The sequence below is a fragment of the Protopterus annectens genome, chromosome 1.part2 (assembly GCF_019279795.1).
Source record: "Protopterus annectens isolate FY-2018-M chromosome 1.part2, PAN1.0, whole genome shotgun sequence".
NCBI classification, from domain to species: domain Eukaryota; kingdom Metazoa; phylum Chordata; order Ceratodontiformes; family Protopteridae; genus Protopterus; species Protopterus annectens.
In genome coordinates this window covers 733,970,387-733,987,258 of record NC_056727.1, presented here as the reverse complement: position 1 = coordinate 733,987,258, position 16,872 = coordinate 733,970,387, and the positions used below count along the sequence as shown (strand labels likewise).

The following is a 16,872-nucleotide window of genomic DNA, read 5'->3' as shown; positions in this document are numbered from 1 at the left end:
CACCTGTATTGAGTGATGTAGCAGTTGCTTCTTTATAGTCTTTGGCTGTAAGCTTGTTAAGAATCTGTGAATTTAAGATGTGTTGAATCTGTTTCTGTGCAGGTGCTAGCCAAGCAGAAATATACATCTTTGTACAAGCAGAGTAATATTTTTCCAGTTTGTCTCTGGCCATTTTTATTCTGCTGGGTTGTACGGTAATGTAGCTGTTGCTTTCTGAATATCAGTCATCATTTATTGTTATAAGTAGATTAAAACAGAAATGTTTTTGTCCATTTGGAAGAATTGTCTCAACTGTTGGTAAGTATTAGCTAGGACACACAGGAACAGTTGCTGATTTCTTCCCTGGCTTCACTGTATGATGCAAGTCAATATGTTGTTGTTGTCTTTCGGCTTTTCCCAGTTAGGGGTCGCCACAGCGGAACTCCAGTCCGCTAATGATTGGCAGATTTTTACGAACGTCGAGGTGCCAGCTCGACGTTCAACCTTCCACTAAGGCGCACCCATTTACACATGTCTTTCGAACGCCCATCCAACAGCGGGGAGGACATGCAGACTCCACACAGAAGGCACTCCCCGAGCAAGTAATTGAAACTGACGCACTGTGGCATATGGGGGGGGTGTCTGGTTTATGTTACCATAATGGATGGTGATAGTTGTACAGTTACAGTTGTATGTATTTTGTTGATTAGTTATGTAATTTGCATGTGTTCGATATACACAGTTAAGTACTTCAGTGCAAAACTGAGCAGTCACAGCAGGGCCGTCTTGAGGATGGTTAGATGAACAGAAGTGATGCATTTTCTGTCCTACAACCACTGGCTGTGTGAGATTTTAGTTTGTTTTCCAACTGTCATACAATTATGAATTTTTGCATTAAATAGATTAGAATGAGCATGTTAGCTTCCATTTGTAAGTTTTGTTGGAGTGCATGTTACAGGACCACTGAACGCACTGTCAAGGAATGTGGTACTACTCAAATGGAATGCACAGTAACTGAGTGTGTCATTTATTTTCATACAAAATTGTGTGCTGTATACTCTGCATGCATTACTTATTTAATCAAGGGTAGGATACACAGTACCTTATGGTATCAAATGAAAGCTTAGATGTTGCCATAAAATTTAGTTGTCTTAAATGGAACAGCGTTCATTGAGTTGTTTATTAATTATTGGTCTTCTGGCTAGGCAGTATTATGTCTGATAAACAGTGTTGAATTTTGTTGGGTGACATGGCAACTATAAGAAAAAGCAGAAGTGGTCTTAATCTGATAATAGAAACTTGTTACATATTTGAATTTGTAAATGCAGCAGAAATTTTCATAACCTGCAGAAAGTCTTGTTATTGTATTCAAACTGAATATGTGCTATTAAGGGGCTGCATCTTACAATCCAGAATTTGATTCCCTCAGCCTCTGTTGCTTACTGTATGATTGAGCAAGTCATCTAAACATGCAGTTACTCCCCTTTTGAGAAAGATTCATGTGTATCAAAGCCTTACCATAGTTAACAAAAATTAATAATCTTTTGAGAATGAACAAATTATACAGTACATCAACACCCTGACTGGATAATGGGCATTCTCCAGCAGGGTATTAATGTATAAGTAATGCCCGCTAAAAAGAGTTCACCACTTCATAGCAGCATATCAAGCTGCTGTGAAGTTCAGACTGAAAAAAAAAAAAAAACGGCTGCAGTTATTTCATGCTTGTTAAGCAGCGCTTCTGCTGTTTAGCGAGTTTAAAATATATGTAAAAAAAAAAGGGAAAACTAAAAATGTGTTTGTGTGTGTGTATGCATGCATGTGAGTGAAACAAAGATCTATCGAGCCATTATTTTACACTCTGTAAGCAGTGCTTTTGCTTTTTAGCAAGTGTAAAAACTATGTACAACAGAAAAAAATGTTTGTTTCTGTGTCTGCATTTCTGTTTGTGTGTGTGTTTGTGTGCATGTGAATGCATGCATGAAGGTGAGGTGTGGTAGTGAGAGAGTGAAGAGAGAGCGATCGAGCAACAGCAGCATTGAGGTTTATGTACATCTCGCCTCTTAAGTCAAGTTAACCGGATAAAACCTAAAATAAAGGGAGAACAAAGGCTCAAAACAGGAACACATTCCTCTTAAAATCGCAAAATTCCTTCAATAATAGGACTTGTGTTACCATGCATATTTCTGAAGTGCAAGTGTGCGTGTATGAGAGAGGGAGAGACAGTGATGATAGATCACTGGCAGCAGCAGATAAGAGGTTGCATACCTCTCCGCCTTTCACCTCAAGAAATCTGGATAAAGCCTGAAATAAAGGGGGGGGGGACAATGTCTCAAAAAATGGAATAGATTTAAAAATTACAAAGTAAGTTAAATAATAGGATTTGTGTTAACATGTATTTTCTGAAGGAAATAGTGTGAAAGTCAAATTTAGGTACTTTATTAACGCAGCCATGTGGGTTCTCGCAATCATGTTTACGGTATTGCCTCCTTTGCTCCACAGTCTATGCACGGCGGAATAGTCATCAAAACAAAAGCCCACATAGCATAATATCGGTCTGTCCTTACTGAATCTGAGCGGTCAGCAAAACAAAATGTCTCCGACCCTAATACCTAACAATACCTTTGCTCCACAGTCGCACATGGTACTTTCAGAGTTCACAAACTTTTTATGTACTTCTCCATGGCCCTGTTTGTGATCTTTCCCTTTCTCTCATCACAGCTAAAATGATTGATATTTACATACATCGAGATTTCTGGCTTAAGCCCTAGGGAACATGTATGAAACACTCCAGACATGGGTGTTTCAACGGGACTGAGAGAATGCGTGGTCTTTCAATGACTTTGCAAAACAGTGAACCCAATTACAATTGGAAAATAGACCCTTAAGTACCAACAGGACCAAAGCATCAAAAGTAACCCAGCTCAGCATGCCCTGGGCACATTGCTGCGAAGTGACCCAAAGCAAAAAAAAAAGAAAACAGCTGAAATAAGAAAAAAAAAAAGAACGCACAAGACCACCACTTACAGCTTAATTGAAGGCTGCAGCCCAGGTCTGGCAAAATGAAGACAGATTTCATTCTCCAACACGACAAGAAAGGTGCAGAAGGTAAGTACTGTCCTGGCAGCAGAGGAGGAGGAAGGGTACTTCAACTAGCCATTCTCGCAATCATGTTATTTATGTTATTGAGAAAGGATAACATAAGCATACAATAATGCTTGCACTCTAACGACAAAATCTGTTGTCAAATAAAGCTAGACCGTCACCTTTATCACGTTTTATAGGTCGTACATGTAAAGATTTGAACATGTTTAAAGCTGTATTAGACTGAATGCTTTTTCTGAACCTGGTTTAAATGACCATTGTAATATAACATGCCTTTTAAAACTTAGAAGTTTAGAGAGGAAGTGAATAACTGGATATGTTAGCTGTATTTTACACAAATAGATTGTTGGAGTTTATTTTGTTTTTTATGATTTTCATATTATATTTTTTTATTATATATATTTTTTTCTTTATTCTTTTAGACCATGAACAGAGTGAATCATCAACATCATCCCATTTCATGATAGTTTTGGGATGGTGTTGGTTATAGTTTATAATTGGTGTTATAATACTTTATAACAGTATACCTACTGTATTTTTGTATTTAGATACTGATATTTTATATTTCACATCTGTGATAGTGGAAAGTATAAGTGATTTTCAACATGCGGATTAAGAATTTTGAACATAAGTTAGAAATGTTTAAGTACAGAATTTATACACAGAATATAGTACTACTTTTTCGTAGATTAATACACTTGTGTAGGTAACTATCATGTGACATTGCACTATACTATTTAAATGGTCTCGTTGTTTTAAGATGTAATCTGAGGAAGTTGCCTTAATGAAGGTGACGAAAAACGCTTAAACCAGTTTTATTGTTGCGGTTTGGATTGTTTCTTTGAAGCTTTTGTATTCCACATAACAGAAATTAACTCTCCTATGATTTGTTGCTCACTGCAAAATCAGAGGTTTGTCTGAAGGAATAGTTAGTATAAACCATAAGGTGACCAAGTGTTGGAATGAGCTTGCTATTAATAGTTTATTTGTAAATTTCTGTCAGTGTACTTGTTTTAAGGCTTACTTCATAACTGCACGTTCAGAAAAATAGCCCAGGTGAAAACTAAGCAGGAACTTCTTAGGCATCAGTAAGTATGAAATTCCACTTCTGTTTGGATGTGAATGATTTAAAAAAATAGCAAGACCATGAACTCTGTTAATCAACTATTTCATGCATTAATCACCTGGTTATGGTAAGAATTATCCTGTAAATCAGTGATCCTTTAAAAGGAAACAATCCAAAACAAGTCAGTTTGAACAAAAAAGGGGCATTTGCGAAGAAGCATGCTGGGGGTCTGGCTGAGGTAGAGGCAGGTGATGTGAGAGGAAGGGGAGGAGGATTCCTACCCTCTCAATGTAGAAAGTCGGCAGTAGCACCACAAAGCTACCTCCAGCCTGCAGTTTTAGATGAAAGTTTCCCCATTTCAGGACTGTTGGTTCACTATTACAGACAGTTATAGGAGGAAGATCATTTAATCAAACTCACAAACTAGAATTCAGAGCCTTGCTTCTGGTCCTGTGATACTTCCCATTTTCTTTGATCAGAAAGATCAAGAACAACCAGTGTTAGCACAACTTGTTCATATGCTTTATAGGAGCCAGAGAGTCATTTCCCCCCTGCAAAAGCAAGGAAGGGGATTCTGTTCCATACTGTTAGTGGCCCCATAGAGGTTTGTACTAGATATTTCTTAAGGGCCCCATTTTGAAGATGTGAACGCTACAGACACTTCTGCATTTGTCACCTTCAAGCCCTCTTGGTTACCCTGAACCTTAAGAATGCTTGCTTGCGTATATCTTTTGACTTGTAACATGGGCAGTTTCTGAGGTTCAGAGTGGTGCAGTAGCACTTCAGTTTACTTGGCTGCCGTTTAGTTTTTCCACAGCACCCAAAATGTTTATCAAATGCTTGGCACTGGTATGTGGTTACTTGAGGACCTAATGGTCCATGTCTTCCCGTATCTGAATGACTAATTTATTTTTGAGGTAACAGCTTTAGAGGATATGCAGAGGTCCAAAGTGTGTTAAATGTTTTTCTCTAGCCTCACGTTTTCCCTGAGTATACCCAAGTAAAATGTACTGGGGAGACTATGTTTTTTTTTTGGGGGGGGGCATCATGGACAGAGAACAAAGCATACTTTTCCTTATACAAGACAAGGTTTTGTAGCTGATGCATTTTAAGACATCAGCCAAATGAAGATCTTAATGTTGAATGTTGTGCAAAGTTCTGGATTGCATGTCAGTGTCTCTCCCTCTTTACCAAAGTTCTCATAGGAAAAATTGCTTGAAAAAATATAAGCGCAGCACAGGCAGTTCACTAAACAGTAGTTTCCTGTTTTCTTCTGTGGAGTAATTCAGGTGATGGTTCCAGTGTGAACTGAAAATCCAGGGGATGCCCTCTGTAGTCCAATAGACTGTTAAGACACTGCAGATGTCTCAGAGTTAGTCTGAAGGATATATATAGTCCACCTCAAGGTGTGAAGTGCCTGGGACTCTGTTATGGTTAAAAGGCAAAAAAAAAAAAAGTGCATCAGTCAGGAGGAAATGATCGCCTTCCTCCTAAGGCTTTGTCTAGTCAAAATAATCTGCCACCTAGTGACCTGAGAGGTGATTACAGACTGTCGTGATATGTAAACAAACAAGGGAGGGATCCAGTAACACCACAGTTGTGGTACATAAACACTGTGTGGAGCCCCTCTCCAACTAGGCAGGCTAGGATTTACAACCTAGAAAGTGTCTCAGTTGGGCCTTTATATTTATTTAATTGACTTTATTTACTTTGGTAGAGCACTGACCAGTGTAGACCAACTTCATTGTCAGCCTTGGGTCAAAAATTGACCAGGCATACAAAGTAGACGAGTATAGTACCACATATGTGACAGTACAATGGTAGAGAAATGCTTTGGGTATATAATAAATACAGTTTAATTTACAATATTTATAAACGTTTCAAAACATTTGAGAAATTAGACTAAAGTAGAGATTTGAAAAGGAACAGAGGATATTAGTGGCTGAGTTGGTGAGGAGAAGAGTTAAAGCTGACTTAAGTGATGTGACCTGAGGGATAACAAGTTTGTCTTTCGGCTTTTCCCGGTTAGGGGTCGCCACAGCGGAACTCCGGTCCGCTAATGATTGGCAGAAGATTTTTATGTCCCGAGTTGCCAGCCCTGATGCACAACCTTCAATGAAGGTACACCCATTCACGCATGTCTCCACACAGAAGATGCTCTAGCTGAGAATCGAACAGGACAACGTCTTACTGTGAGGCGACAATGCTACCGCAGCACCACCACCGCAGTTCCACCTGAGGGATAACAAGTAATCATCTTTATTTAACTAAATGTAATTTTGGTAGAGAACTGGACTTGGATTAATAGGATGAGTCTTCAATTTCAGGTGTGAGGGACTCCCATAGTCTGGGCCTGAGAACTGAGAATGCATGTTCATAGATATGTAGCTTGGATTGTGGGAGGTGTGTTTTAGGGCCTGAGTAGTTAGTTTTTTAGGTTGTATGTGGGGCTTGTGTCTTATTAGTTTTGATGTTAAAGGAGGGGGGAAGTGTGTTCATGTAAGAGTTTGAGCAGTGGAGAATCCAAGGAGCAGGTCTGCTCTTTGATTAACTGGGAGCCAGTTTCCCTTTAGCATTATACAGTGTTCATTTCTAATGTTAAAACAGTGGTGGAGTTTTTAGTAGAGGCTGCTGCTATTCAAGAGATAGGCTGAGTTAGGCTGAATTAGAGTTGGAGTAAAATTACTTTCCATATTGCAGACCTGGTGGCGTGAGAGAGGAAAGGGGTTATTTTATTTGCACTGAAACGTAGGGTATTTGTTTTATTTTATTTGTTTGTTTATATGTATTATCAAGATGCAGGTGGAAGTTGAGTTGAGAGCTCTAACCAGAGACCGATAAACTTGAAAGAGGAGACATGCTGTAAGGGATGGTTGTTGTGATTATTGGTTATATTCAGAGTACTTAACCTCCACTCAAACCTAGGGTGGGGGCAAAGGGGGCACCTTCCCTTGGTGCAAAGTTTTGAAGGACGTGATCAGCGGATCTCGATTGCTCTTTGGTGCAATACCAGCCCATGGATTGGTTACCGCTCATAGGAAGCCCTCCAACTGGCATGAAATCCAGCAGTTTTGGAGAAGTCCTGTTATTTTGCTCTTCACTTGAAGAGCTGAGGTGGTGGGGCACTAGTTTGTGGTAGTGGCTGGTTGAACCAGCTAAGCTTCTGCTGAATAATAGACCAGAAATGCAGGTCAGAAGTTGAAACTAGATCCTGCTGAGTTTTTTCTCAAAGTGCCCGTAATGAGAAAATGTTTCATCCACATTGTAAAGGAGACTGCCTTAATGCATTCCTGTCTTTGCTTTAAACCGTGAGGCCCTTTAGAATGCCAGAATGGATTGAGAAAACTCCTATTGGTCGCACTTTTGTGGCTGAGATAGCCTTTCCCTCCTTTCCTAGATGAAAGGAGATTGACTTGATGCTCTTCGTGTTTCACTGTTGCAGTCATTACATTTGGGTTATCTGCTTGCAGGTAGCCCTCAGCCGGCCAGATTATCGAAGTCTTGGGTCCTGCATCAGTTGCTGTCTCTTCCATGAAGTCAGGTAGTCAGGGGTATAAAGCATGCAGCCAACGCCATTACATCAGTCTTTCTTGTCGTGTGGTGCCCGAAGCAGAAGCAGTTCGCAAGTGCAGGTCGGCCGACTCCTGAAATTTTCGTTTTCGAGTTTCAGAACCAAAGTCTTAAAAAAAGCTAAGTACCCCATTGGGGATCCCTCGTCTTGCTCTAAACCGATGTCAGTAAAAGTTAACAATTTTATTTCTTGTGGAAAGCAAATACCTCATAAAGATTTTCATTCGTACTGCATTCCTTGCTTAGGCCCAGACCACAACGTACCTCTCTGTCGGTTTTGTGCCTTATTCAATCCTCGTACTATTCGTCGTCTGTTCATTTTCACATCTAACTATTTTGGTACTCTGTTCAATTATCCAGAAATGGCTTCGGTAAGCCATCCAACTACTGACATCCGAAAAAACTTAGACCACATAGGTCTAAAGCTGCCGACGACGCTTCTGTTAAGCTAGTCACCAGTTCACCGGTACTCAGTCAGGCGCTTTCGCAACCCTTGATGCCCGCTACTTCAGATTCGGAGTCTGGTATGCCGCAAGATGCTTCTTTGACCTATGGAACCTGCGGATGTCTCTAACTTGGATGGGTCAGGAGCCTCTGTGCAGGCACCGACTTCTGAGGGTGTATTCAGACCTACTGACTTGCATATCAAACCAACGCCATCTTCTTCTTCAAGGCCTAAGACTCTATCCACGCCTAGAAAATCGACGTCCAAGCCGCATGGTCAGGCCCATATGCCTAAAAAACAAATAAGAATGGCTGAAGACCTTATTACTCTAATTAGGAGAAGCCACCCCTTCTCCCTCTAAGAGACCTAGAACTGATTTTCCTTCGGATTCTTCTGATCAGGATTCTGAAATTTCTGTTTCCTCTGATGACCAGGATTTGCCCTTACCTACCTGTGAGGATTCTCATGCAGAGGACTCCATTCCCTCTGCTTCCCCTCCAGAAGGTTTCTCTTTTGATGAAAGTTTGCACACTCTTAGGGAGCATTTCTGCTGGGAAAGCCAGGATTACTCTGACTCCAAAAAGAGGCTTAGTGAAGTTTTACTCCTGCCTCAACACAGGCCTTTAGCTATCCCTCCTGTACTGGACATTGTAAATGATGCCTTCTTGGAATCTAGCCTGGCCCCAGACACCTTACCTCCAGCTCCCAGGAAACCTGACTGGTATTACAGAGTACATGATTCTCACAAGTTCCTCTTTAAGAATCCTACTGCGGACCCAGAGACCATTTCACAGGGACCCAAAGGCATCAAGGCTACTACTGCCAAAAATCCTACCCCCTCTGATAGAGATTCCAGGGCCCTGGACAGATGGGGTTAAGAAGGTATACACTTCTGCTACTTTGGCCATTAGGGCCTTAAACTGTCAGTTTCATATGTTAAAGTACCAGCAGCATATTAGTGGATTACTTAAACAGAAATTGATGTTGATTCCTGACTGTGCTGAAAATAAAGAATTACAGGATTTAATGCATTCTGCTGAACAAGTTTGTAAGCATACTTTGCAATGTGGTTTTGACTCCTTAGAGGCATCTTGTAGGGCTGCTGTTACTGGGTCTTTTCTTAGAAGGCATGCTTGACTTAAGGAGCAAACTCTGCCAGATCATGTTAAAGCCAAATTACTAGATGCTCCCTTAAACCAGGACCGCCTGTTTGACAACAAAGCAGAACTTGTTAAAAAGGATGGAGGAAAAAGCTAAATCTATGCAAACTGTTAGATTTCCTGGAAGTACAGCCTCCCAGATTTAGTAGGCATTGGCTTTCTAAGAATTGTTCCTTTCTTGTCTCTTCCAGGCCTTCTCAGTCCAAATCCAGGAACAGCAGACCACCTAGGCCACAGTCTCAAGGTGCTCTCAGGCCTAAGCAGTGGGGGGCTCCCACTTCCAAAGCTGGAAGTAGTAAGACATCCCCTATGGTAAACTGTCACAATGACTTTAACCTTAAATCTTCCAAGCCCTGCTCAACTGACAGCACCTTTAGGGGGAAAGCTCGCCCTGCATGCAAAAAACTGGTAATCATTACCCAAGACAAATGGGTTTTAAATATAGTTTCCCAAGGATACAGATTCTACTTCCACACTTTACCAACCCCAAAAGGTTGGCCAGACCTACTCCCAAGTCAGTGGGCAGAGGCTCAACAGCAGGTTCTCTCTCTTCTAAGTATCAGGGCTATTTAACCTGTCTCAGCAGAAGAATGGGGGCAAGGTTTTTTACTCCAGACTTTTCCTGGTACCCAAAAAAGACGACAACTGGTGTCCTATCCTGGACCTATCTATCCTAAATACCTTTTTGGTAGTTACAAATTTCAAAATGCTAACTCTTCACCAGCTGCTTCCCATGCCAGGCAAAAATGCCTGGTTGGCAGCACTGGATTTAAAGGAAGCTTACCTGCACATCCCAATAAGGGATTCTTGCAGAAAATACTTATGCTTCAGAGCAGGCTACATGCACTATCCGTTCTCTGCACTGCCCTTTGGCTTATCTACTGCACCCAGGGTATTCACAAAATGCCTAGCTCCAATCATTGCATTTTGCAGGCAAAGAAATATTCAGATTTACCCATACCTGCACGATTGTCTAATTCAGGCAGAAAGCCAGGACATACTATTAAATCATCTGGCATTTGTAAAGAAACTGCTAACCTCACTGGGGTACACCATAAACGAAAAGAAGTCTCATCTAGTACCCTGCCATCAAATTGTATTCCTGGGAGCATGTTTGAACACAACTTCCCAGATGGGCCTACCTCACGCCAGAGAAACAAGTTTTATCTGGCAGACTACTTCAAATTTACTGGCCACAAACACCCAGTTAACTGCAAGGAAAATACTGCAGGCTCTGGGGTTCATGGCCTCTTGCCATCGTACTAATTCCATATGAAAGACTGCATAGGAAACTACAATGGTGTCTAAAAAGCCTATGGTGTCAGCATTCTCAGGACCTGGAATCAGTGATTCCTATCATCCCTTGCATAAAGACAGAATCCCTTTGGTGGGCAGAGGCCTGCTATCTCAATAAGGGACTGCCATTCACTGTACCCCCTGCCGCCCAAACCCTAACATCAGACTATGCATGGGGGGCTCACTTGGCAGGGCAATGCATTCAGGGCAAATGGAAGCAGAGTCAAATTCACCTGCATATCAATCAAAAAGGAATGTTAGCTGTACAGAATGCTCTGACAGCCTTCAAGGACCACATCCTTCCAGGACAATTATTGGTAAAAACAGACACCACCACTGTTATGTGGTACATAAGCAGCGGGGAACCCACTCTTACCCCGTCTGCAGACTAGACATGGCTCTGTGGAACACAGCCTTGAGCTACCAAGTGCACCTATAGGCTCAGTTCCTGCCAGGCAAGCTAAACACACTGGCAGATGACCTAAGCAGAAATCTCATGGACCCACACAAGTGGAAACTGGAACGAAAGATAGTCAACATGTTGAGAAACAAATGGGGGAGTCCAGAGATAAACCTGTTTACCTCCCCTCAATTACCAATTGGACAAATTCTGCACAAGGACTCCCCTCAGATAAGCTTGGAAAATGGATGCCCTGTCCTTCACCTGGGAAAACCTCTCAGTTTATGCCTTCCCCCCTTTGCCTCTCCTCTACAAAGTTCTACTAAAGATTAAACAGGACAAACCAAGGACAATACTCATTGCACCAGACTGGCCACGCCAACACAGGTAACCCCTCTTCCGCAGTGTCACTGCTGGAACCATGGCACCTGCCTCAGACCCCTTTCCTGCTATCCCAGCAGGAGGTCCAGATTCTGCACTCCCAGCTTAAAACCCTGAACCTTGCAGCCTGGCTAATTACCTAAGCTCTCCATCCCTCAGTAAGCAGGTGCTGGATGTCATTCTGGAGGCAAGGAGGCTTAGTACTAGAAAATCCTATGCTGAAAAGTGGAAAAGATTCTGTTCCTAGTGCCAAACTCAGGGGATGGGCACAACAGTACCCAGTTTACCGCATATTCTTCAATACTTAACAGAGATGCTTCACAAGGGCCTTACCTTCTCTTCTATTAAAATTAATTATTCTGCCATTTCAGCACATTTTAATACGGAGCCACCCCTCTTCTCTCACCCACTGCTGAAACAATTCTTCAGAGGGGCCAAAAATTTAAGACCACCCTGAAGAGCCCCTACTCCAGTCTGGGACCTTAACTTTGTATTGGAAAAGCTCACTCTACCTCCCTTTGAGCCAGCTGCAAATGCAAAGTTGAAATTCCTTTCTTGGAAAATAGCGTTCCTTCTAGCCATCATTTCATCAAGAGTGTCTGAATTACAGGTCCTCATGGCAGTGGAGCCCTTCATCATTTTCCATGCTGACAGGGTGTCTCTCAGGACCAATCCTTCCTTTATGCCCAAGGTGGTATCCAGTGTGGCCCTTAATCAGTCCATTCATTTGCCAACCTTCTTTTCTAATCCACAGAACAAAGGAGAACGAATATTGCACTCTTTGGACGTGCACAGACAACTTAGATTTTACTTGGACAGGACTAAGCCTCTCAGAAAAGCTGAACAGCTGCTAGTGGCCTTTGCTGCAGGGGCAGAGGGGAATGTCATTTCAAAGCAAACCATTTCTAAATGGATAGGCCATTGCATTAATTTCTGCTATAAGCCCCATGGAAAACCTACCCCACAGGGGATAAGATCATATTCCACCAGGGCTGCATCTACTTCAACAGCCTTTCTCAATAGTGTGCCTACCAGGGACATTCTAGAAGCTGCTACCTGGAATTCTGTTCATATCTTCACCAAGCATTACCACTTGGCTATTTTCTCTAAATCCAGAGCTGGTTTTGCCACTGCAGTCTTGCAGGGCCTATTAGCTGGTCCTAATGCTCTCTAATTGCCTCCTCCCTTCCTTAGCTTTGGGAATCTACCAAAATGTAATGACTGCAACAGTGAAACATGAAGAACATAGTACAGTTGTGTACACTTACCATAAATGTAGATGTTCGAGTGTGCTCACTGTTGCAGTCCTGGTTACCCTCCCACCAGCCCCCTGACTTCTATTTGCTATACCTTTCTTCTTGTTTACTGTATGTAAGCTTTCTGGTGTATTTGCTTATAATTGGAGGTGTAACCTTGTATATAATTGCTTCCCATTATGGGGGCACCTGACATCTGGGGCAAGAAAAACTGATGTAATGACGGCGGTTGCATGCTTTATACCCCTGGCTACCTGGTGTCATGGAAGAAGAGCATCCAACGCAGATCCCAAGACTTTGATAATCAGGCCGGCAGAGGGCTACCTGCAAGCAGATAAGATAACCCAAATGTAATGACTGTAACAGTGAATACACTCGAACATCTACATTTGTGGTAAGTATACACAACTGTACTTTTTTACTCCCTCATATAAGTATTTGATTACACAGGAGGTAGATTAAGTAGTTTAGTGCAGCCTAAAGTTTATGTCTTTCGGTTTTTCCCGGTAAGGGGTCGCCACAGAGGAACTCCGGTCCGCTAATGATTGGTAGTTGATTTTTACGTGTCGAGTTACCAGCCCTGACACACAACCTTCAACGAAGGTACGCCCATTCATGTATATCTCCACGCAGAAGACGCTCTAGCTGAGAATCGAACCGGACAGCGTCTTACTGTGAGGTGACAACACTACCGCAGCACCACCACCGCGGGTTAGTGCAGCCTAAAGTGCATTAAAAAAACAGTAAAAAGCACTTTCAAAGTGGCAGCGCCACAGCATTAAAATAAAATATTTTCTGTGGAAAAATTGTTTCGGTTATATAATACTACTTTTAAACTGACAGCAGTAACTGCTCCATTTAAAAGCATTTTACAGTCTCTAGACAGTCCATTAAAACACAGTGCTCCTAACTTTAAATTAACTTTCCTTAAGAGGAAGGTAGAACATCATAGAAAATAAGAAAATGAAAGTTTTTTCTAGAGGGAAATTATCTGCCCAGCTAAACAAGGCACAGGCCAGCTGTTGCTCCTCAAAAGCCTCAGAGGTGAGTAGTGTTTGGTGACAGTAAAGTTCTGAAGGGCTTCATGCCTAAACTTGGCTTTTATTCTGCTCAGCTCGAGCTGCTTGACAGTTTGGGCATGTGGAAGGTGCCTTGAAGCTTTGGAAGTTGGATGGCTGTTAGATCCTTGGCAGGATGTAATCCACATAGCTAAGGCTACTGCAGCAGTGATCATTTCAAGCATCTACTGTTATGGTAAGTTCACCTTACACAACTGTACTTTCTGCTTAACAGTGAAGCTGTCCCTCAAAGGCAGCGCATTTAAAGCCTCCTAGGAACACATTCCCTCCACTTTAGGACTTTTAATTTTATCCTGGAAAAAGTAATGTCACCTCCTTTTAACATCATACCTTTAGTAATAGCAAACTTTCTCCTCTAAGATGTCTTGTTTTTAGTAGACACTACCTATGCTAGATGGATCTCTGGGTTTCATTCTGTAATGTGCAAGGAGCCGTAAACATAAAAGAAAATGGTGAGCCTCAGAACTAATCCTTGGGTCAGAGGTTGTCTGAACTGACAGTTAACCACACTTTTCAGTCACCAGTTTTCTGCCTCTTAAGAGTAAAGATGAAATTATCCTGCACCTGATTTTTGACAGGCAACCCATTTATTACCTGGCAGAAGACAAAATAATTCAGTCAGTTTGTGCAGTTATTTGTCTCCATGGTAGGCAGGGAGGCAGACCTGTCCTTAGGCATACACAAGCCAAGTGGCTAATATGTCACAAATTATGAATTCTGCTGTGTTTGTGTGTGTGTGTGTGTGGGGGGGCGGCAGCAGAGTCCCATTCGTCCATGACAGTGAAAACTGCAGTAGCGTGCATTTAGGAATGTGTTAGCCCTGACTGTCTGCCAAACTGTTGGACTAAAATGCACACATTTTCCAAGTATTACAAGGAAGCATGTCATCATTTGCCACCACTGTCTTGCAGGGCCTGTTGTAATATTGGGGTGATTACTACTTAGTACTCATCCCATTGTTAAGGAATTGTACTGTGGCAGTGAATCCTATGATGAAGTTAGTGTACTTGAGCAAATGGATTCACTGTAACAGTAGATGTTCATGTAGGTAATTGCTACAGTGAGTTTCTGTTTGCCATATTCTTTTCTGAGAGCATTTTTTGCACAGTGGAAAGACGTAGGGTAAGCATCACCATTATAGTCAGCATGCCTGTGCGATCTGTGGAGAACCCCAGACTAGTGGCCACCAAAGTTATGATTTAGGCACACTACCCAGGAGGGGCATAGGGCTTGATATAAGAGCCATTTACTTCCCAGTGGCTTTACATGTGAGAGATCGGGGACAATTGTTTTCTGGTTCCAAGGCAGAGGCATAATTCCTGATGACCACTTAGCTAAAAAAAAAAAAAAAAAAAGACTGAAAATTGCACTGGTTGCTCTCCTGTTCAGCTGTGTGTCCGCCAACACCTTACTTGAAATGAGGAGACCAGTTCCGTAGCAATAGATTCTGAATATTCTGAAAGTTAAATTGGAAAGTAATATATCTGCATGTATCAAAATCCAGTGAATGAGGAATTGTGCTGCAGAGGTGACGACTTAAGGTAAACATCTGTGGTTACAGTGAGCTTTTTTGCCATTTTCTTTTACCTCTAAGTGCTGTTTTAATTTCGCAGTGTTTTGGATGTTACTTGTGCATTCAGTAGCCAAATTAACAAACAAAAAATCTTTTTTGTTAATCAGGACACACATCAGTTGAAAGTGTGGAAAACGTTAGAAGGTCATGCTTATGGTGTGTCATACCTGGCCTGGAGTCCAGATGATACTTATCTCATAGCATGTGGCCCTGATGACTGCTCTGAACTCTGGCTTTGGAATGTTCAGGTTTGTGACACGAGTAAAGAAATGCAATGTCAATTTGTTGGAATGAAGTTGATTCTTTGAGAATTTTTTTTTCTTTTTTTGGAGGGGGGTCATTTCTGGGCTTTTTTGAAATTTGCTGTTGGTAATTCGTACCCATCTCTTAGTTGTGAAAGAATGCTTTAGTTTTTGTAACTTTAAAGGACTCCATTTCCAGAGTGCATCTTCCCTCCAAAATGATCCCTTCACTGACGCATACGAAAGTATGATTTAACTGTTTCTCTCCTATAGTATTTCAGTGCTATTTGTCTTCCTCAATTCTCAACACGTGATTGAATCAAGTTGGCAGTGCTATACATTAGGAATTTGTCTCCCTGGCTGTTACATTCTTATTACAATTTTTTTTTTTTGGCCTTTGAAAGGCACGCACAGCAAGGTAATTGTAGCGATTTAATATTCATCATCAGAACATTAATGTAATAACGTAAATCTTGTATAGGATGCATTGTGCTAAGCTATTGGATGTCCAGCTAGTATATTAAAGTGTTTGGTTGCCTTACTCATGCACCGTATGTATTTTCAAGCACTAGAGCATGATGATACAAAATGTATGTATGGGTGCCAAAATTCAGAAATTTGCCATTGATGCACGTAGTAATACATCTTGCGCTCTCTTCATCATCTGTGTTTTGTTTGCAGCTAAGGTTTGTGGACATGTATGTACTCCTTTTGGGGAAAAAGTGATCCTACTGACCCTGTCAGTCGGGTCCAACCGATTGGGTACAGACCCTCTTGGGAGATCTGATCTTGTCTGGCCGTACTAAAGTTCAGCCTTAAGCTCCTTTAAGATTTTTCCCTCCCTGTTGCCCTTGACTCTTAGCTTCCCTCTTATCTCATTTGCTGCTATCTCATTCAAATGGAGGTCTTGTTCAACAGCTAAGTGCTTCTTTTTAAGCTTATTTGCATTCTACAAATTTTTCAGCCTCCGTTTTGGTGACACACATTGGCTCCTTTAGGCTTACTTTTTTCATTTATGTGACTTTAATCTCCTTTCACTTTTCCTCGAGTCGCTGGGTGTTAGGCCCAACATCCCCATATCTTGTGTAGGAAGTATGTAATGCATACACAGATACATAAAATAGTAGTATGTCTTTCTCTCTTTGTATATGTGTGTATGTATGTATATGTATATATTTATATATATATATATATATATATATTTACACACACACATACACACACAAGTATGTGTTTATATATTTTTTGTGTCTGTATTATGTATATATGGGTGTGTATATTTTTTATATATATATATATATATATATATATATATATATG

The 16,872-nt window shown here is 41.4% G+C and overlaps 1 protein-coding gene across 8 annotated transcripts in view; it reads left to right on the top strand.

Moving 5' to 3' along the window:
• The window catches only part of WDR26 (WD repeat domain 26), a 2,773,460-nt gene that overhangs the window by 1,290,310 nt on the left and 1,466,278 nt on the right, over positions 1-16,872 (top strand). For all 8 annotated transcript variants that reach the window (XM_044058793.1, XM_044058834.1, XM_044058809.1 and 5 more), the window contains exon 8: positions 15,418-15,558. In XM_044058793.1, coding sequence (XP_043914728.1) covers positions 15,418-15,558 — 141 coding nt within the window. The remainder of the gene's footprint in view (positions 1-15,417; positions 15,559-16,872) is intronic.